General features: G+C 38.1%; 1 protein-coding gene across 3 annotated transcripts in view; it reads right to left on the reverse strand.

The window, feature by feature from the left end:
* Positions 1-23,011, reverse strand: part of MDFIC (MyoD family inhibitor domain containing) — a 51,436-nt gene that overhangs the window by 23,419 nt on the left and 5,006 nt on the right. For all 3 annotated transcript variants that reach the window (XM_068169886.1, XM_068169888.1, XM_068169887.1), the window contains exon 3: positions 15,406-15,537. In XM_068169886.1, coding sequence (XP_068025987.1) covers positions 15,406-15,537 — 132 coding nt within the window. The remainder of the gene's footprint in view (positions 1-15,405; positions 15,538-23,011) is intronic.

A 23,011-nucleotide genomic window follows, 5' to 3' on the forward strand; every position in this document is an offset into this window, starting at 1 on the left:
TAGTAACCACCCAGAAGACAACAGCACTAGAGGGAAAGGAGACAGAAAAGGAAAAACTAGACAGCAAGCCAAGCCACTTCAGTCTGTGAGGGCAGAAAGGAGTAGAGAAGCAGCAAAACAAATGTATTAGTAAAAATCTCACTAGAGCTGAAGTATTCACTACAAATTTCACAAGACAATAATTAAATCACTCGTTGACAAGCAATGAATTGAAATCAAGATAAGCACATCATACCCTTCTGCTTGAGGTCACAGAGGCTCCTAGAGCCCAGGCCAAAAATCAGCCATATTCAGCAAAAGTAGCATGATGGAAAATGGAAATTATGTGTCAGGAGAGTGGGTGAGGACTTCAGGTCCACAACAATAACTCTTCATGACCCAGTTAGTTGTTAATATTACTTAATAGTGATTGTCAGTAGGAGAAAAAGACATGGAAACATAGCACAGGTCAGTAACTGTCCATCTATTTCCTGATTCTGTAAAAGCAAAGTGTGAGTAGAAAGAGAAACAATACATATCTGCATGGATAACATTAAACACATGAGGAGGTTGGTGTCTGCTACACGTCTGCTACAGGAATTCCCTCATGACAAGCAGGGTCTGAATAGTGGGCACAGGACCCCATTCTAGGTGGTTGAGACCCCGTCCCTGGAGGTGTTTAAACCTAGGCTGGATGAGGCTCTGGCCAGCCTGATCTAGTGTGGGGTGTCCCTGCCCATGGCAGGGGGGTTGGAACTAGGTGATCCTTGTGGTCCCTTCCAACCCTGACTGATACTATGATACTATAATACTACTATGATACTTTTATAAGTCAAGAGCTTTAAAAAGTCACAACTGAGGCAGTAGCCTCCTCTTTCCCCAAAAGACCCAAAGTACAGCATCAATCCTTTTCTCATCGCAGACAGCGACTATATCAGACACATGCAACCTTCCTTTGCTGCTTACACAAGCCTTCAGTCCCACAGAAGCATTCATGTCATCAGCAGCAACAGCAGTTTGACCAGTCTGGTGACGGGTGAGCCAAACTTACGTCTCTATGCCCTTGTGCTGTGCTACTGTTTCACACTTGCGAAGCACCTCAGCCTCGCTTCCTGCGTTTCTTGGCTCCAAACAGAAGAGTTCTTAGGAAATAACCCAGAAAACTGCCAAAAGGACAAAACTGAACTGTTTTTTGATACATACTTATCCACTCTACTAAAGAGTCATGCCATCTGCCATTTTATTTGTACTGCTGCCATATTCCTGCCACTTGGAGTTAATTTCAGTGCCCCCTTTTTACTGTTCCTTCAGTACAACTAGCTACATTTTATAGTGCCATAAAATTTTCTTCGGCTGTTGGAAATGACAGCTCACAATAGGCTCATCTCTCCATTGTATTATATTTAATTAGTGTTATATAATTTAGACAAAATTCCATGTTTCTGCAGAGTGCTACTTGTGTTTCTGTAAAAATGACACAAAAATCATCAATATTTTATTTTATAACACCCTTTTTATTGTGAGTCCCAATTTTGAGTCGTTAACTTTCAGATTTTGTCTCTAGCTGCAAACTAAGAGCAGGCTGATCTTTTGTTTATTTTATGAAAGTTTTAATCTTACTACATCATATAACTCCAGGAGTTAAGATTTTTGTAATGTGTTGTAATATTTAACAGTTGATTTGTTGTCTGGGTTTTTTTTCCTGAATACACATTATCTTCTTTGCAATGTTTTATTTACTGTTAATTCTCCAATAGTCGAAATCCTCCTTCTAAGAAGAAGGCTCATTGCTAGTTACAAAATAGCTTAAATATTTATATTAACGCAGAGAAGCTAAAGTAAACAGGTCTTTATACCAAAGTACTTTAAAATCATTTCCAGTCAGCCTCAAAGCACAGCCTTTATGTCACTGCTTAGAGATATGTAATAGACAAAGAAATGGGGAATGGGAAAAAGAAGTGTTCAAAAAAAATAATGAAAAGAAGGAAAGCGGTGGCTAGAGAAAATTCTGCCAACAAAAAAGTGAAAGAGGACTTACAGACAGCAGCTATAATAAGGATGAGTCAGTCTTTTCTGTCTCTTCTTCATTTATAAAATCAATAAGGGGAAGAGGATTTATTAAGAACAGGAACAAACCTTCAACATTCTTCCAACTCTGACTCCCACCGTGACAGCCACCACTTCTCTTTCTACCATATCACCACATACCCTTTGCTTTCTTTCAAAATTACCATATTTTCTAAAGAATTCCCTTTTTAATTATCAAAAAAATGTCTTTCCATTATAGTAATTGTGAAATAGATTTAAGTTTTGAGAGTAAAATGAATGATTCTACAAGAAACTTTCTGGTGCTATCAACCAAGCCTTCTGTCTTTTTCCATAAGGACTTGTTCAACAAATATCCAACAAATACTGATAATGAGACCTAAACTTCACACTCTGTTCCAGCTGTCCTAGCAGGATTCTGGTGTGGATGCAGATGTGATAACAAAAGAAAACTTTTGGCAGGTTATTTTTGGTTGTTCAAGGAGGAAGCACAGCACAGAAAATGAGAAGAATAAAGAAAACAAACAAACAAAGCAAAAAACCCCACCTTTTACTAGAATTCCTGCTTTAAAATGGTGCTGTATATTTTTTTCCCCCCTTCAATATCTTTCCACGGTTAAACACTGTCTTATTTGTTGTAAATATAAAACTTACACTAGTTTCAAGTTTTCAAGTCTCAATCCAGCACAGAACAATTTGCAGAATGACTGCAATGAAGACTGCTACAAAACATGTAGATCTTTAAATCTCCTTGAGATCCATGAACCTTCCATTGTTAGACACTGTATAACCAGTGCATAGTCCCACTGAAAGATCTATTATCATATAGAAATAAGTCTCAATACTAATTTTACATTATAAATATTATATTGACTATATACCACTAAAAAAAGTGAGCACACAGAAGAATATATTTTGAGGTAGGGAAATACTTCATAAAGTCATAGTTACAACGTGAGCTAGGAACTACTAAATTGCTAAATGCAATTTAATAGAATTACATATATGGAAATTACATGTGTGTTACATAAAGTTACCTTTGTATCCTGCCTCACATCCAAATATTTTTTAGACCACCACTGTGAAAACCTCAGTTTGATCACTCAGAGAAACCTTTCCAGGCAGGCTGATTTCAAGCCTTCTCACCAAAACTTAATGTGTTTTTCAACTTAAAATTCAAGCAAAAAGAGTACTGTTCATTAATTTCCTGTACTTCTGCATTGCACAGACCTAAAAGATGTTTAGTCTGGTTTGACATTGCTCTTATGGCTAGTTTTGGTGAGTATAATTTGTCTTTCATTGCTTTTCTGTTAAAAAGGTTATTTTATTTCAACTTGTGGTTTACAGACTGCAGTTAAGATATGCATCTGTCCTAACAAAGAAAGGAGATGGGAAAAGGTACATGCCTTCTAACAGCTTACACTGTCTCTCAGGGACAAAAACCTTGCCCTGAAGGTCAAATTTTTACAGGTACGCTTGACAGTTTGCTCTACTTGACTTGTCTCAAAAGCAAACTTCATAGCATTTTATGCAAACATTATACAACCTTAAGTTTGAGCTGTAAATCAATAAAACACAGTTAAACTTGAGGAATCTCTGCAACAGGAAATAGCCTCTTAGTTGAAATTCTACTGTAATTAACATTGGCATTGCTAAATCTTGACATTTTCTCTAAACAAGTATGGTAATATTTACAGCTTTGGATTAAAGTCAAAACATGATAATCTAGTTACTGCACAGAATTTGAGGCAAGCTGGTTTAGAAGCAAAATTTAAGCTTCTAATTTTCATTGGTCCAGACATAAAACTCAAAATTTGAAAGCTCCTGTATTAGAATAACACGGTTTTGCATTTCATGATCACAAATTTAATGAGCAGTCTCCACACAAAAATGTGTTTTCACAGAAACATTCAGAATACTAGTTCAGTTAAAAATAGTTAAGGCTCAGGTGGCTAATAATTCATCATTCTCATAAATCAAGCTTCAATATTTCTGGAGGCCTACCTCATCAGTATAATGAGTTAACAAAACCAGTATTAGAAATAGCCTGGGTGACCACAGCTGTTTGACATTTGAATGTTTTTCAAAGTGATCCTTTGGGTTTGGATCATGAAGAATTTTTTTTTTACAGGGAGAAAAAACCCACCACTGTCACCACCACAATAACATGCAAATAGGTCATAGGCTCTTGTTTTCCCTTGTCCTTTATAAAAATATCTTCAGGAAAAGGTACTTGTGGTTACTTTTGCACTACAGGTATCACCAGAATGCAGAACTAGTAAGCAGAATTCAGACCTTTCCTTCCTCTGGATAGCTATTTAAAGAAGAAAAATATTTAACCTTAATTACTTAGGTAAGCCTTCTGCTGGGACCAAGAGCTCCTCTTTCTTTCACTTTTATGTCAGTAAATACAAAATTCAAAATATTAAAAAACTGTTTTGGCTCTCTGCATTTTGAGGAATTAATTTAACTATTTTGATGTACACACAGCACACAGTACTACTTTTCAGCTGCATAAACCTAGTCCAAACATTCCACACAAGTGACAGAGAAAACAATTAAATTTCAAAATGTGCAAAACTAAAAACATTTTTGCCATTGTTAAGTTTTGACAGAAAACAGGGTCCTAAAAGTACAACTTCCATGACAATACTTTCACAGACTTTGTAATTTGGTGTTTCTTTGCTAAAATTGCCTAGCTGAATACTGTTAGTACTGAAAATAGCAGTATAAAATACCACTGACTCACAGGTTTCACAGCATATTATTTAATGTAGAACTCAGACAGCGTTCCTGTTTAAGGAGCCACTTCTTTCCCATCTAGACATAACAGCACATTCATTCTGCAGTGTAACCAATACAACAAAGAAAAATATTCTGAAATTAAGATACTATTTTCTTCAGGTTCAAACACAGCACAGTAATCTTCATATTACTTTAAGAATCTCATCTTTATCTGATATTGATGATTACTGCCATCCAAACTTCCCCAGCCTCAGCATAAATTCAGATGAGGTTCTGGGAGTCAGAAGTAAAGCAGAACAGAAAATGAAAGGCTCCAGGTAGTTCTGGATACAGGTGACATGCAGAATACACACATCTGTCTTATGGTCATCTGGTGCAGTGTAAGTTCTCCATGATGTTTGACTACTGTTCTGTAGATGGATCGACAATAGCAAGACTCCGCATGGAGCCAACACAGAGTATACAAATTCCTCATCTATTGCAATCCATTATTAACTGCATTGCTTCAAAACATTAATAGAACCACAGAATCACTTTGGTTGGAAAAGGTTATGGAGTCAAACCATTATCTAACTCTATCAAGTCTGGTGCTAAACCACATCTGTAGTATGTCTACAAGTCTATTAAAAACTTCCAGGGATAGTGATTCAACCACCTCCCCAGGAAGCCTATTCCAGTGTTTGACAACCAATTCAGTGAAGAATTTTCTTCTAACATCCAATAAAAATCACCCCGATGCAACTTGAAGCTATTTCCTCTCATCCTCTCATCCATTCCTTGCTATCTGGGAGAAGAGACCAACACCCACCTCACTGCAACCTCATTTTGGGTAGTTAAGTTCCCCCCTCAGCCTGCTTTTCTCCAGACTAAACAACCCCAGTTCCCTCAGCTGCTCCTCACAACACCTGTTCTCCAGACCCTTTACCAGCTTCACCACCCTTCTCTGGACCTGTTCCAGCACTCTAATGTCTTTCTTGAAGTGCAGGCTCTAAACTGAACATGGTACTCAAAGTGTGGCCTCATCAGTGCTGAGCACTTTGTGTTGTTAAACTTCGTACGGCTGGCCTCAGCCCATTGATTCAGCTTGTCCAGATCCCTCTGCAAAGCCTTCCTCACCTCCAGCAGATCAACGCTGCCCCACAAAGCTTGATGTTGTGCAAACTTACTGAGGGTACACTCAATCCTCTCGTCAAGGTCATCGACGAAGATGTTAGAACTGGCCCCAATACTGAGCCCTGGCAGCCACCACTGGTGACCAGACACCAGCTAGATTTAACTCCATTCACCACCACACTCTGGGCCTGGCCATTCAGCCAGTTTTTGACCCAGCAAAGAATGTGCCTGCCCAGACCATGGGCAGCCAGTTTGTCCAAGAGAATGCTGCAGGGAACTGTCCTGAAGGCCTTACTAAAGTTCAGGTACATGATATTGACATTTCCCTCATCCACTATGTGGGTGGCCTTGTCATAGAAGGAGATCAGGTTCATCAAGCAGGACCTGCCTTTCATAAAGCCATGCTGACGGAGTTTCATTTGCTGGTTGTTGTGGATATGCTGAATGATGGCTCTCAAGATGATCTGCTCTATGATCATCCCCAGCACCAAGATCAAACTAACATGTCTGTAGTTTCCCAGATCCTCCTTCTGCCCCATCTTATAAATGGGCATCACATTTGCCAGTTTCCAGTCAAATGGAACCTTCCCAGTTAGCCAGAGCTGATGATAAATGATGGAAAGTGGCTTGGTGAGCACTTCCACCAGCTGTCTCAGTACCTATGGGTGTATGCCATCCAGCCCCACAGACTTGTATATATCTAAGTGTGCAGCATGTCTCTAACATTTCCTCTTGAACTATGGGGGCTTCATTCTGCTCCCCATCCTTACCTTCCAGCACAGAGAGATGGGTATCCATTGAACAACTGGTCCTACTACTAAAGACAGAGGCAAGGAAGGGATTGAGAACCTCAGTATTTTCTTCATCTTTGACCACTGTGTTACACCCTATATCCAATAAAGGACAGAGATTTTTATTAGTCCTCCTAATGTATTTGTAAAAGGATTTCTTATGGTCTTTAACAGCTGAAGACAGATTAATTTACATTTGGGCTTTGACCCTTCTAATTTTCTCCCTGCATAACCACATGACAACTTTGTAGTCCTGCTGAGTGGCCTTCCCGTTCTTCAATGATCATGAACTCTCCTTTTTTCCCTGAGTTACAATCATATCTCTCTATTAATTTAAGTTACCCTTATTCTCTACTGGCTCATTTTTTGGCACACAAGGACAGCCTGTTCCTGTGCCTTTAAGACTTTCCTCTTGAACAGTGTCCAGACTTCCTGAATTCCTTGGCCCTTCAGGACTGCCTCCCAAGGGACCCTATCAACTAGTTCCCAAACAGGCCAAAGTCTGTTGGAAATCCCACTACACCACCCACAAGTCCTGCGCTGTTCACACACAGCAGGTCCAAGAGGACACCTTCCCCAGTTGGGTCTCTCACCAGATGTATCAGGAAGTTATCTTCCACACACTCTAGGAACCTCTGGGACTGCTCCCTCTCTGCTGTGTTATATTTCCAGCAAACATCAAGGAAGTTGAAGTTCCCCATAAGAACAAGGGCTACCATTCTGGAGACTTCTCCCAGATGTATTTCATCTGTCTCTTCATCCTGTCTGGCCAGTCTGTAACATGTTAGCTGCCTTACTGGTCTTCCCCTTGATTCTTATCCATAAACATTCAACCCTGTCATCACCATCATTAACCTCAAAACAATCAAAACACTCCCTGACATACAGGGCCACAACACCACCTCTCCTCCCTTGCCCATCCCTTCTGAAGACTTTGTAGCCATTGCCTGTGGCATTCCAGTGGTGTGAAACATTCCACCATGTTTCGGTGACGGTTGCTACATCATAGTTTTTCTGATGTAACCTAGATTCAACCTAGACTGATTCTAATTCAGATTTGAGTCAAAGGGAAGAGGCTACACAGAAAACACTGGCATCCCACAGCAGCTCTGTTTACAAGGGTCTACACCAAGTTCATGAGCACTTAGGTCTTTCCATAGGCAACTTTTGTAAACAGTGAAAAGTCAGTCTGTAACTGTACAGATAACAGCTAACTGCGAAAATGCCTCTCTGCCCAGGATAGGGTGGCATGGAAACTAAATGAAAGTGCTATGGCTGTACAGCAATGAGGTGTGAAATTCCCTGGATCTAAAAATTATCTCAGCTGAGAGGTTTGATTCCTGAAATTCCTAGGGGAAATAAAATTAGTGAGAAGATTGATACACTTTCAGCAAGAAAAGGTCTAGCTTTCTGAAGAAGTCTACCAGACAGAGGCTGGAAAGAGTGCATCATCTTTATCCATATTTGGGGGGAAAAAAAAAAAAAGCGAAGAGAAATCTAAACAACCCCAGCTGAATCATCAAGACCCAGGTGACCAGTAGCAAATATGAGCTCCAGAAGCTCCACTTGCTTTTCTGTGCATCAGCTGCAAAATCTGATTAGTTTAGTTGGACTACAGAAAATGTTTGATCTCTTGGTATCTTGTGTACTGATAGCACTGGCTTCTGATTTCTCACTTGTACTTCTGAGGCTACTGCAAAAGCACTATCATTCATTCTTTTCAGCTTTAACTGGTGTACCATCAGCAGAAGCAATTTCATAGGTCCTTTAGAGGTCCTGATAGGATAGGATAGGATAGGATAGGATAGGATAGGATAGGATAGGATAGGATAGGATAGGATAGGATAGGATAGGATAGGATAGGATAGGATAGGATAGGATAGGATAGGATAGGATAGGATAGGATAAACCAGATTGGAAAAGACCTTAGAGATCATTGAGTCCAACCTATCATCCAACACTATCTAATCAACTAAACCATGGCACCAAGCACCCCATCCAGTCTCTCCCTAAACACCTCCAATGATGGTGATTCCACCACCTTCCTGGGCAGCCCATTCCAATGGCCAATCACTCTTTGTATGAAGAACTTCTTCCTAACATCCAGCCTAAACCTTCCCTGGTGCAGCCTGAGACTGTGTCCTCTTGTTCTGGTGCTGGCTGCCTGGGAGAAGACACCAACCCCCACATGGCTACAACCTCCCTTCAGGGAGTTGTAGACAGCAAGAAGGTCTCTCTGAGCCTTCTCTTCTCCAGGCTAAGCAACCCCTGCTCCCTCAGCCTCTCCTCATGGGGTTTGTGCTCCAAACCCCCCACTACTGATGCACCACACAGTGGCCTGCCTGCAAGACAACTTAATTCCAAAATTTGTTTAAATTATGTAATTTTACATATCATTTTTATGAGATGCTTTATCATCAGTGAAATCTTCAGAAATGCTCCAAATATTCTGTACAACATATTTAGGTGGCTTTCTTCCTGTCTATATAATCAAAGTCACATTTCACTATTTAGTGCCTGAAAACTTGTCACAGCATAACCCCAGCAGATAGCTACGAAGAAAATTAATTCTTTCCCAGAAAAAAAATAAAAATAAAGATATGAAACTATTGAATTAAATCACATTTTACCTCCTGTGTTGTGCAAAGGGAACTAGCTGATAAGAGCATTTTTGGAGAACGTTTTTGAAAATGCATCTGTTGTTAGCCAGCTTACATCTGGCTGAGAAGTTAAAGACCCACCAGGTTCCCCAGTTAGCACAGAGGGAATCTTTTGAAAGACTTTTGGAAGAGAAGTATTAAGAGATCTGCCAGGTCAGAGAGAGACAGGCTAGTTCTCTGCTGGGGAATTAGAAAATCTCTCTGGGAGAGGAGTTCTCAGGGAGGACCTTCATGACTCCATTCCTTCTACTGGCCAAATTCCTCAGAGATTTATTTTATTTAAGAAGGATCTAAATAATAAAATACTGCATTCCTGTATTTATGTATTGAACTGACTGAAGTTTTGTTCATGAGCAGGCTCACACTATCTTATTCTTGGTTATATTTTGAATACTGTGCATAAAGTGCCTTTTTTTTTTTAACTAAAAGAATATATAGTTCAGACTCAGCAATATGTATTTTTATAATTTCCATTGATCTATTATGCAAAATTTCTGTACTTACAGTGTTATACTGCAAGAAGACCATATCTGTCCTAATTTGTAGGTTTGAAGAGAGCCATTTAAGTTAACCCACGCGCTGTGCACCATTTTTTAGACAGAATAAACAGTCATCTAAAACAATAATTGTAAAATGACTGTGCGCCATAAATTAGCCAAAAAAGATAAAAAGACATCTGGATTACTGTAAAAAAAAATAATTAATAATACAAACCCAAACAAATAAACAAAAAAAAACACACCAAAAGCAACACCTGCAACAATTCCAACGGTAGATTATCTTCCTGATGGGAAAAAAGTCCCAAACCCAAAATGTATGATTTAAACTATGAAAAACACTATCACTCACTCACTTAACCAGAAGGGAAAGGGAATACCTAGATGTTAAAATTAAATAAATAGCCATGTAAAGTTAAAATGTCAACCTAAAAAATACAAACAACAAACAGATAAAAATACCTAGTTTTTTATTTAGATAGAAGAAAAAGCAATAATGAAGAATGTAGTAAATAAACAGTGGGTGTAAGAACATGTAAAATTGTTTAATCGCTACACAGTGAAATGAAGCATCCCTTTCTCTTAAGAATCATGCTTATCAGGAGGGTGTTTCATGGAGGAGAAAGAGCCATTTGAAGCTTGGAAATGATGGATAGCAATGACCTTTCTATCTGTAAAACACGGGCATATTTTAGGTATTTAATTTCAAGAATTGGGTTATTATTAATCAATTATTCATGACAATTTGAATCTATGGTAGATGTTTTTTGTTTTCTTAAATATCACACGGATAAGGTCCTGCTTGAGAACTGGAAAGGAGATTAAATCCTCACAAGCAAATAGTGTTCAAGACTGGCATTTTCTTCCCCCCTAAACATTCCTTTCCCTGCGTAACAACACACATTGAAGAAAACCTAGCACCATCTGTAAAAATTCTGCCTAAAGATTCTGAAATTCACCTTTATAGCCTTGTTTTTCTCAAATCTTTCCCAAAGAACATAACCAGGTATTGTGGTAACACAAAGCAGCAAACAGTCCTGTAACTTAATTCCTATAGCCGCGGTTTGCTCTGTTGCATGTTTTAACATCCACTCTTCCTCTCTTGCCAAATGTGAGTGATAACAAGACAGAACATCTCCATTACATGACACCACATCATAAAAGAAAAACAAGCATGAGGTATGCACACATATTTTAAATACAGTGTTGAAGAATTAGGAAATGGAGATGGAGCTATTCTAAGACTAAAATCTTTTCAAAAGCAGAACCTCTACAGCCTGAAATACTGTAAAAAAAAGAAGTCTGTGTGTGTCTGTGAAGGGAAAGGAATAGTTCTCAACATTGCCTTGAAGAATACCTGAGCTGAAAAATACAGAGGTTATCCCAGTTTGAGGCAACTGCTATGGAAAAGAGACACTCCCTACGTCAAATTCTAAAACTGAAGGATATGGATAGAAATGGCCTCCTTGTGAAGACTAAAGCTGATATAACACACTTAAAAACACCAAGTATTTGGCAGTCCTCCTGCTCTCAATTACTCTGTTAAAAAACGTATACCTTATTTCTAGTCTAACCAAACTCTCAAACAGTGTTTCGACTTCTCCATTTGCTATGGTAGAAGAACTATCTTACCAAATTTCTGTTCATTGTGGTATCATACTTCTTAAGAACCAGGCAAGCCCCTCTTTGCCTCCCTTGTTAATACTAAACAGATTGAATTCCACAAGTTTTTCCACAATAAGGCATGTTTTCAACTACTCCAGTCATTCCTGAGATATTTGTGGTTCTCCACTAACTCTCCAATTGAACACAATATTCCAGTTACAGTTACGCAAGTGCATTAACAATTAATACAAAAAGGCAATATAACTGTTTTGTTCTTATTTAGCTCTTCCCTGATTATGTTAGTATACAGGGTAACCTTTGGCTCTCAAGTTCTCTTCAAAATTAATTCTGTGGTTGAAGCTTCCCCTAGGATCACCCATTTACCAGGGATATTATGAATGTTTTCTTTTGCGGGAGAAGGAGAGTTCCAAAGGAGTTGAGGGAAGGGCTAATCTGGGTGAAACCTCGTCATCTAGAGATTAAAAAAAAGGGATGTTAAGAAAAGTACTGCAAGGTCAGTGTAAGGTGAACTGAAAACGCCTTACTGTGGAAAACAGGGGCAGCATTTTAGTTTACTGGTGTCGCCTGGTAAACTGAGTTCACAAGTGCAAATGAGAAATCATGCATAATGAAGTCATTACAGAGTCTCTAACACTGGACTTTATTGTTGGTGTGCCAGTAAAACTGACAGATTAATCAACTTCCATATCACAGCAGGATAAAACAGCTGCAAACAAGGAAATCCTTGGAAATTAAATGCTGGAAACATTTATAAACTCAAAACTAAGGCTAACACAAATGGAGTATTTATCAACTGTGGGGGTGGAAAACAATCTCTATGGGGAAACAAAAGAGAGTAAATCATTAGAACAGTGGTGAATGGTTGCTAATACTTAAGAAACTGAAGTATGCCCTGCCTAAAAGAATTTAAAGAAACAATTTTAAAATAGATAGATTAATGTTCAAAAAACTGTGTATTTCTAACCTCAAGTTTCTCTCAAGATGCAGTATTCTGCAAACTGTAGTCTAGTGGGCTAATAGATCTGTAGAATAGAATAGACTAGACTAGACTAGACTAGACTAGAATAGAATAGAATAGACCAGACCAGACCAGACCAGGTTGGAAGAGACCTTCAAGATCATCGCGTCCAACCTATCATCCAACACCACCCAACCAACTAAACCATGCAACCAAGCACCCTGTCAAGTCTCCTCCTGAACACCCCCAGCGATGGTGACTCCACCACCTCCCCGGGCAGCCCATTCCAATGGGCAATCACTCTCTCTGTGTAAAACTTCCTCCTGACCTCCAGCCTAAACCTCCCCTGGTGCAGCCTGAGACTGTGTCCTCTTGTTCTGGTACTGGTTGCCTGGGAGAAGAGACCAACCCCCACCTGGCTACAACCCCCCTTCAGGTAGTTGTAGAGAGCAATAAGGTCACCCCTGAGTCTCCTCCTCTCCAGGCTAAGCAACCCCAGCTCCCTCAGTCTCTCCTCATAGGGCTTGTGTTCCAAGCCCCTCACCAACTTTGTTGCCCTTCTCTGGACACGCTCCAGCAAGTCAACATCTTTCCTAAACTGAGGGGCCCAGATCTGGACACAGTGCTCGAGGTGTGGCCTAACCAGTGCAGTGTACAGGGGCAGAATGACCTCCCTGCTCCTGCTGGCCACACTGTTCCTGATGCAGGCCAGGATGCCATTGGCCCTCCTAGCCACCTGGGCACACTGCAGGCTCATGTTCAGCCTACCATCAACCAGCACCCCCAGGTCCCTCTCTGCCTGAATCACAGCCATTCTTAGCTTCAATACTTGTTATTTAAGATGAAACACCCAAGTAATTTTTGTGTAGAAGCAAGCTTCTCTTTGCTCTGCTTGACGTAGATGAAGTTGCAAAACTTCTGCAAACTACTTGTCATTGAGCTAAACACTGTTCCTCAATGGTTTGTTTTTTTAAGTAGAACAGGCTTCTCTACTCATAGCTACAGCTACATAAAACAAGAAGCTTACTTAAGCATTTTCATTTCTTCCTTCTAGAGGACTTTAACATTAAAGATTAAAAAAATTAACGAATTTGAAATAAATGAAGATTGCATCATAGCACTTACTCAAACGTGTCTCATAATAAAACAACTCTACACAAAACTCAGTTATTGCAACCAGAATTTAGAAACTTTCAGCTTTCACCTAAACTTGCTCTTCACAAAGTCAAACTACGTGTGACTATAGGAGGACCATAGTTATGCACACTAAAGCAGTACATGATACCTCCAAATTTTCTCTTAGCCCTATTTCCTACCACTTTCTTAATTCAGCAACAGATAACCCTCCTATTGTAGAGACACGTAACTGTATGTAACTGTCAAGGCACTCTACCAGGACCTTGTGCAATGTGCTGCAACGTCTAATACACATTAAAAAAAAAAAAAAGTGTCTTTTCCTCTCCCACAGTGCAGCCACTACAGGATGGCTTTGCAGTGAAGAGATCAGAAGTAGTACAGTACCACCCTACTGTCCTTGGTTCTGTCCACCACAGCACACAGATGCTGCTAACTGCTATGAAATAAATCTGCTTTCCCATGGGTCTGGGAATAAGGAAGCCTTTAGGAAGAGGGAATGAGAAGGAGGCCTCTCCAAAAGCAGCAGATGCCACACACACCTTCACATGTACTCAACACAAGCACAAAGCAATTGCTTGTTCAGGGACAGTTAGGTCTACAAAATAATCTTTTGGAATTAAGTGAACTCTCAAGCTGTGCAGGACAATTCTTCTTCCTTGTAACCCTTTAAGAATTATTTTCAAATTGTCAGATTAATATATGACATGCAAAAATTAAGTTTCCTGTAAAAGATGTAGTTATCCAATACATTAATGGTATAACTAGTTACCTGGATTCATTCTTTAGAAAAAAGGATTAACTATGATTTGAAAAGAATGTTAACACAAAGATCAAGAGAAGTCGTTTGTATAGATGTGATTTAAAAACCTCACAAACCAACCACCAAAAATAAAAATGCACCCTAGAATGAAACAGGTGACTCTAGAGAAAATCACTAATTATGACAACAGCAGGTTCAGAAATATTAATTTAGCCCACTGTCTACAGATACATGTGCAGTGTAAAGACAGACTGATACTGAAGTGTATGGTCAGGCAACTATTTCAGAGCTGGAGCACCACTCAGCATTTAGTCCATTTGCTTTCTGAATACACCCTGTAATTAGAGAAGTTTCTCATGCTGCCCCTCCCTTGAGCAACTAAGGTTCAAGCATTCACAGAATTTTAAAGCAGTATTAGCTCTGGCAGTAGACAGAAATATTTTTGCCTCAGGAGGGTGCAGTTGTGAACAGCATATGATCTTTAAGGAAGAAAAATGGGAATAATCTTGCATACCTTTTTATGTTTTAAAGCACTGAAGACATACAATAAGAATGTGAACTTGTGAAAATGCATTTAAAAAGAAAACAGTTCCATAGCATAGGTGTAAAACCTTGCCTTACAGCATTCTTCTAGTTTTAAGAGGAATAACTACTGTAGGATTCAGAACTGTTCAGAAACTTACACCTGACCAGTATGCATTGCATTCGGAAGCAATTGCTTTTGGCATAATTTACTCTGCCACTTAAACATATAACCTGAGAAATCAAGGGTGATGACATCCAGCACAGTTGAATACTGCAACTAAATATACAGATCTCATTATAAATGGTGAGAGAAGCGTTTAACATTAAGGCTTTATAATATAGATGGTACAGAGTTCTGTATTACCCTGTACTACTCAAATCACACCTTTATTTGATGTCCTTGCTTACGCATGCTGCCAGGAGTCATTCTGGGAAATAAAATCAGTATACATGAATTATAGTTGCAACACAATTGCATTTGACACACATTTAACTGAGTCAACAGGCAGTATCCCGTTACACAGTGAAAGCAAGCCTAAATGGCATAATTTGTTCTGGAAATACTTACTTCTGATGAGGTCACCATCAGTGCAATTTCCCCAGACAGACCGGTCTTGTATCTCTGGTTGTATACTTTGGTTACTGGAAGGCTGTTTTATGTTTTTATCTCCTGCCACAGTATTCTCTTGGCCAGTGTTTTCTAAGTCAAAAGAAATTTTAAGATATTAGTTTCTATGGTATTTTTCCTCTATGTGAACAAAACTCATCTTTGAAAGTTAAAACCAAGAGAGCATAAAATACAACTTGTCTTAGCAGCTCATTTAGTTTCCTTAGAAATAATTCCTAATAAAGTTGGTTTCCAATTTGTTTTCTTATCCATATCAAAATGGTTCCATTTTAAGAAAGTCTTTCAGTGATACTGTGTTTAATCAGGCAAAATAATATTCAGCAGCTTCTGTAAAAACAAATTATAGTTGAGGTTGTTTGTATTTAGTTACCTTCCACAATATTTTCAGATAAAAGCTTTCAGTATCTTTTTCACAAAATCCCAACATTGTATTTTGCCAAAGTACACGGGGCTCTGGCATATAAAAGCCACAAAAATTCCACAATCATCTGTTTTGTATTATTTAAAATCGAACATATAATTAAAGAGAAATATTGTTGAAACTTCAAAATTGATTAATACAGAAATTCAGAAAATTTATTCTAACACAATCACCTATTTTTTATTGAAAAGAAAATAAACCCCTTTAAGTTCCATTCCTGAATAAAAATCAACATTTAGCCTATGATGAAAAGAAAAATTAACAAGATGCAGGGAAATTTCCATGGTAAGGTTATTTGAGGGATTCTTAAATTTATTTCACAAGATTTCAGTTCTTGGGGTTTTTTTTGATGATTTTGCCAGTTAACACATGCAGACCTGCATTTTCTCGTGACATCTTTCATTTTCACTGTCATTTATATTTTAATAGTCAAATTCAAACACATAAGCATTTCTGTTCTTGACTGCTACAGGTTTTTCCTACTGGCATTCAAGAAACATTTCCAAATCTGGAATTACTTTGTTCATTATTAACAGTGGCAGATTATCAGTTTATATTACTTACTCTAGGGATCAGTAAAACATTCAAAATTTTCAGACTCCAGTTTCTTGGGGTTTTTTTGTTTGTTTTTTTTAGTGTACATACAATATTTAATATTTACAGCAAAACTAAACAAGCAACAGTTGAAAAGTCTGTTTGCTCTGCTTCTTTGTTTCAAACATGAAAGTGTTTATCCTTATCACAATATAAGGATACCATATCCTCTAGTAAAGCAATGATTCCAGTTGGAAGATGCAGAAAAATCACATACTGCTACTGCAACATATTAAAGGTTGGTTTCTTTATGTAACCAACAGCAGTTTGATTTTAAATCCTAACGTTCTACTTTCGTTATCCACCCTATTAAACTGAAGCACTGAACATCATTCAAAATAATATATGCCATATTGTATGTACAGTAGCATGTTCCTTCAAGCACTGCTGCTTCCCTTCTATTAATTTACACTTCTGCAATGGCTGACCCAGCTACCTCCATGGTACTTCTCTCTCAGCCCTCACTCCTGTCACCATATCTTCAATAACTTGTCAGTATTTCCTCAAGCCCACCTGAAATGAATACTATTTCACTGTGAGTGGTGTAAAGTTACTGAAATGATTGGAAAGATGTCTATCAATGACATCTTGCCCTGATGACTTAATTTTACCTAGATACCCATCCTATCCAAAAACAACCCCAGCCAGAAATTATTCCTCCCTGATATCTATCAGATACAAATCTGACTGTACTGAAGTATGACAGTTTGCCCGTGCAGTTAGGCATTAGGTGCAGATGTGTTTCAAAAGTGTATGAGAAGTGCCCTGAATTAGAGTGAACACACATAAGTAGTGTCCTGGAGTTAGCAAGCATAAAAGCACTCTGTTTTCTGCATATAGTAAGCTTAAATGAGCCATTTTAAAAGATTTTGCTTCTAAAGTACTCTACTGCAGTAGCAGTAACAACACCAAGATTATGAGATCTACCTAGCAGCAATAGTACAAAAATGAAGAGCTATTGTATACAATTTTCTGGTATAGGATACAGCCTTTGCAGAGCCCTGTTATTTCATGTAGTGAACAACAAGTAACTCTAAGAAAAACTAATGTTAATATTATGAGGCCCTCAATGTTCTAGATTAGATTTTTATCTAAGAAATCTGAAGGGAGTGCAAAATACAAGTCATCACCATTATTCATGAGAATTTAGGGTTTATTCCTGGGATTATTTTTTCCAGTTCAGTTCTCTTTTCCTCTCTTATTTAATGTGGGTTGTCTGTGTATTTTCCATGTTTATGATTCTAGCTGGCTAGGGTAAATGGCCAGTCAAAACCCTGCAAATGATATTTGTAGTTAACACGAAGTAAGAGGCATTATTAAAAAGTAAAAGAAAATACAAATAAAAAATCCCATGCTGCAATTAAACACCAAACAATGTTGATAAGAAGTTTGCAAAAAGGAACATTAATTATTTGTTCTTTGATCTATTTGAATTCACAGGAAGATCTCCCCATGAACGTGCTTAACAGAGACCTACACTGTTAAATTTGTATTCGGTACCTCACTTTACGTTCCAAAATTACCTGCTGGAGCTGCTAATCTCCTGTCAAATGCTGTTCTGTAGATGTGATGCACTGACCCCAGGCAGCAGTGAAGGACTATATGGCCACTTCTGCCCTCCCCAGCTCCCAACAAGAAGGAGAGAACAGAAAGACCACTGAGTGTGGAAACTTGTGGGTTGAGATCTAGTTTAGTAAGTGAAGGATAGACGAATTAAAACAAGTGATGCAAAGGCAATTGCTTGTCACCTCTCACAAACAGACCAGAGCCCAAGCCAGTCTTTAAGCAATGGCTACTTCCTTCAGAACCTCCACTCCTCAGTTTCTGTTCCTCAGCATGGGATGTCCCTCTGGTCAGTCTGCACTAGCTGTCTGGGCTGTGTCCACTCCCAAGGTCCTGCCCATCACCAGCCAGCCCATTCACTGGGAGGGCAGAGTGTGAAAACACAAAATTCGATGATGTTCAAGTGTTGCTCAGCAACAGCCAAATGACTTATTTTAGTCACAGTCACCAAATACAGCACCACAGGGGCTAGTATGAATAAAATTAACTCCAACCCAGGCAGACCTGAGTACAATGGAGCTTTAGAAAAAGTAGACCTTAAGCTATGTTTATTTAAGATTCTCCTAGACACAGTTTCTGATGCATCAGAACTCTGAAAACAGGCAAACTGATAAATTGATTTGCTTTTTTATTGAATATGCACCAGGTCCCAGTTTTAGTATAAATGAATTTATTGATTACTCCCTTATAACAAACAGCTGATGCCAATCATGATTTTTTTTTCTCCTTTTTTTAAATTCTGCACATGCATACCAATAACAAGCAATCATGAAGACAGGCTCGAGAACACTCATGACTGTGTTTTGTTGATGCCATTATTTTTGTGTTAGGTGCATAAGAATATGGATAAAGGTAGTTTTTGAAACTTATCTATGAGTCCAGTAAGAACTGACATGAAGACCTTAATCTTCTCTGATATGCCACTCTTGTGACAGAACAGCCTTAATAAAGTCTACAGCTGGCACAAATATTAATGGCTGGATCTGGCCATAGGCAGGTATGTGTTTTTGTACTGTATCCTCAAATAAATTTATAACACGTCTCTGTTTTAATCAAGCTTAACCTTAAGAAGTTTTGTGTAGTAATTCCTTAGTATTTTAGTTTCTGCTTCCTTTAGTACTCCTTTCCACTCTCATGTTACTAACCTCCAAAGATGACAGCCAAGATGAAAAAGAGATGCTCTTTCTAGCAGTTCAAATAATGGAAAGAAAAGACTCATGTTCTGACTCTGGCAGTACTGAGGTAGAAATCCAATCTGTCTTCAAAACCACTCTAGCTCATGTCACAAAAGCAACGTAATCTTCTTACCTACCACAGTTCAGCCCCTAAACCAGTGGCCTGTGTGACTACACCCCTCTGCTAAACTAACAACAGTCCTCAGGCTGAAGAGCTTTTTATTCAAAAGCCCCACAAGAGTGACACCCACATAGAATACCCGATGATTTATCCTGAAGGTAAGCATGGGCATGAACTCCACTTATGTATGGAGATCAATGCAAGTTTAAAGTTTAAATAAGGAATAGATACAACATGTTGGTAAACTATAGAATTGAAATGGTTAACAACCCGAATCATATCTATATTACAGACAACTGAAATTTTAACCACATCTCAAAATGAGTGTTTTGTGAAAAAAAGAAAACAAAGTGAACTCCTATTTCTTTGTCATTTGGAATTATTGAACTGTATATAAATCAATTTCACAGTATCTGCATCAATTTTACTATGATTTTATAATATTTATTTCAAAAATTACATAGCAATATATGTATTTCATAGAATCAAAACTTGTTTGCCAAGAATTATCAAGAAAGACTATGTATAGTTAGGCAAGAAATGTATACAAGAAAATTTCTCCAGATCCCTCCCACTCTGTCTTCAATGCCTTTATAAAGCTGCTGGGATATCGATCAAACTAATTCCTGAAAATTTCTTAGAACCTCCCAATGAAGTATCCCTCTTCAGAGCTACATTTATTCTACCTTTATGATAACGTAGTACATATTGAATGGATGTCAAATACACACATCCTCAGAATGTGATTAGCAGCTGATTTCTATTAACTTCATGACACATAAGCCTAAAGACTGACTAAAGCCACCTCTTCCAAGCATGCGGACTATAAGAGTGCTTGACTAGGAACATGACAAACTGGACTTGAGTAACAGGTTTAGGGTTTGTAAATTGACATAGGGACACTGTGGATGTAAAATGAGTTGAAATCCTGTGGCTGCAAGAATAATAGGCTTTGTTGCTCTGACACATTCACTTTCTGTTTACCAACAATGTGATGGGCTGAGCCAAGTAACAAGTAAAGCAAGGACTTCTGGAAACCTGAGTCCATTGTTTTCATCAAGAAGAGGGTGACAAGCAAAATGCACTGGCACAGTATAGTCATTATGACCTCCAAAATTTGCAGTCAAGAACAGCAGAATAGTTTTTAAGAGAAGAGGAATGATGGAAGCATATGGTAAAGCTTACTTAGGTACCTACATTTAACCTAGCTGCTGAAATGCAATCATGAATCCTCAGAATGCCAAGGTTTTATCTCTGAACAAGTAGATATATATTTAAATGCACATGGGAAAAACTCAAACCATCTCAAATGGGATTTTAGCCTTCAAAGAAAAGAAAAATTACAAAAAAAACTAACCAAACAAAACCAACCAACCAAACCCCACCCCAACCAACCAACCAACCCTACCCCACCCTAATTATGAAAGTAGATATATGAGGAGCAAAAAACATGCAGAATGTTTCCAAAAGGAAAGATAACAAAACAGTTCTTTGTTTCAAGCCTACAGGAGTTGCGAGGGAGTGAAAAGCTTGTAGCAAACGCTGCACTTCTAATGTTTCCTTTGTTCGTGAATACCCTTGCTGTCAAGGAACCACTGAGGATGCTATTTCCTTCCTAAACTTCCACTGTTCACAGCACCACCACAAAGAAACCGTGATAATAATACAACCATTATCACACACTGACTACTTCATGAAATGCCTAAAACTTTTAGGCATGTCAAATAACAAGTAACTTCAGCTGCTCTACTCATGCAACAAAATTTCCATTCCAGCTCATGATTTGCCTGCAACAATCTCATTTAATCAATGACTAGTTGTACAATCTAATTAATATTGACAATCCAGAGAGTATGGAGTTGGAAACCTCCATTTAGATGTACAATTGTTTGAAAACTAAAATAACTGATTTGGTTTTATTTCATTTCAGTGGCTTTCACTTACATGTCTCATCACAACTTTCAGTGGCCTCAAAAATATCACTGTAAAAATCAGCCCCTTAAAATTAGAGCAATTTAACTTTTTGGAAACCTCTTGCACAGAATTTTCCAGGTGCAAGCTATGGAACAAATATGAATGTACTACAAGTTTTGACTGCCCTGGACAAATTTCAGTCATGATAAATTGAAAATTAATAGCAATATTCAAATAGATATTCTACATTTAAAAGTTAAAATATGTAAGTGAAAGCTTGTTTTCACAAATAATCACATTGGCACATGATCAGTTACAAGTTTATGTCGTTTATCCAACAATGTTTCACGTACGTACGAAATTATCTTCACGTTAAGCGCTAAGGAATACTCAGTGGCTATGGTTCCATTAGCAACACCATGAGCCAATAAAAGTGAAAAGGGTTGATTTTAAGGGGACATGCCATATTATACATTTTACAGGGTGTTCCTGTACTTTGGACTAGCTCTCAGATTTAATCTGAGAGACTGAAGGCTTATTAGTGGCTGGAGTGCATTATGCACATTCCTGCAGTGCATCTTTCAAATTATTATGTCCAAAAGGAATTCAGTCTAGGTCACTCCCCTGGATCACTCCATAATGTAAACCAAAAGCAGGGGAGAACTGGAGATTCACTTCAAAACTGCATTGCTGATTCAAATTAAAACACTAGCATAACACATTCATTGCTGGATGCTACTGATTAGTTAAAAATGAGTGTTTAAAACAAACATAAGTCTAACTTCTGAGGGCCTGAAGTTGAATTTGAGAAAAATTATTCTAGCATAAAATAGGTTTATGAGATGGAACAAAAGCATTTCAAATTGGATGCAAGACCTTTACAGTCAACTCTATGAAATAAGTGTATCACAACCATGTGAACATGAATCACTTTACTGAAGCAGCATGCATGTGAAACTGAAAGCAGAAGTATACTTTTATGACAAACCTAAAACACTTAGGAACATTTTGAGTATTTTAGTTAGTAACGTTCAATAAACACTGCAGTACTGACAGATAGAGAAAAAACAAATTAACACAGAGTTTGTCAACTCTTGTCAGATTGCAAGTGGGAACACAAATATAGAGGAAGTATTTGGTAATTCTAAGCAATCTGAGTACACTGGTTAACCGTTAAAATAAAAAATCCATTACTCATAACACTGAGGCATTGCTGGTAAAATGCAGTTATTCTGATGATAGTAATCAGTGTTGCCTCAACAATTTCCAAGCATTTCCTGCAGTAAGTCTTGTGTCACCCCACGTTCCTTTAGTGCTCCTCCTCATGAAAAGTTAAGCAAAGAAAACATGAAGAGGTTTGAATGGCACTCGCGAGGACATGCCTTTTGTATTCTTCTGAATGGAAATACTAGCTGATGTAGATGATTTCTTCAGACACCAAATCAGAACCATACCTCCATCCAGCAACAGTGACATGATTTGCAATAAAGAGAATGGTAGTCATTATTAATATTTGTAAATTGAGAAGCCAAATACTATTCATTTTTTCTAGGTTACATTCAGTTACCAACAGGCAAAGGTAAAAGAATTCCAAACACTTTATGTTTCACAGGCCTTCATTTTCTAAAATGTGGTCTGACTCTCTAAATATAGTTCCTTATCCACTGAATTTCTTTCTTGTGTTCTATGGTTTATTCAAATGCAGAGAATTTAATAAACAAGAAAGGGTCTACACACAGTCTAAGTAATAATCATTGC

This window comes from Melanerpes formicivorus, unplaced genomic scaffold (assembly GCF_026170545.1).
Source record: "Melanerpes formicivorus ecotype bairdi unplaced genomic scaffold, bMelFor1.0.p_v2 SCAF_3, whole genome shotgun sequence".
Taxonomy (NCBI): Eukaryota; Metazoa; Chordata; class Aves; order Piciformes; family Picidae; genus Melanerpes; species Melanerpes formicivorus.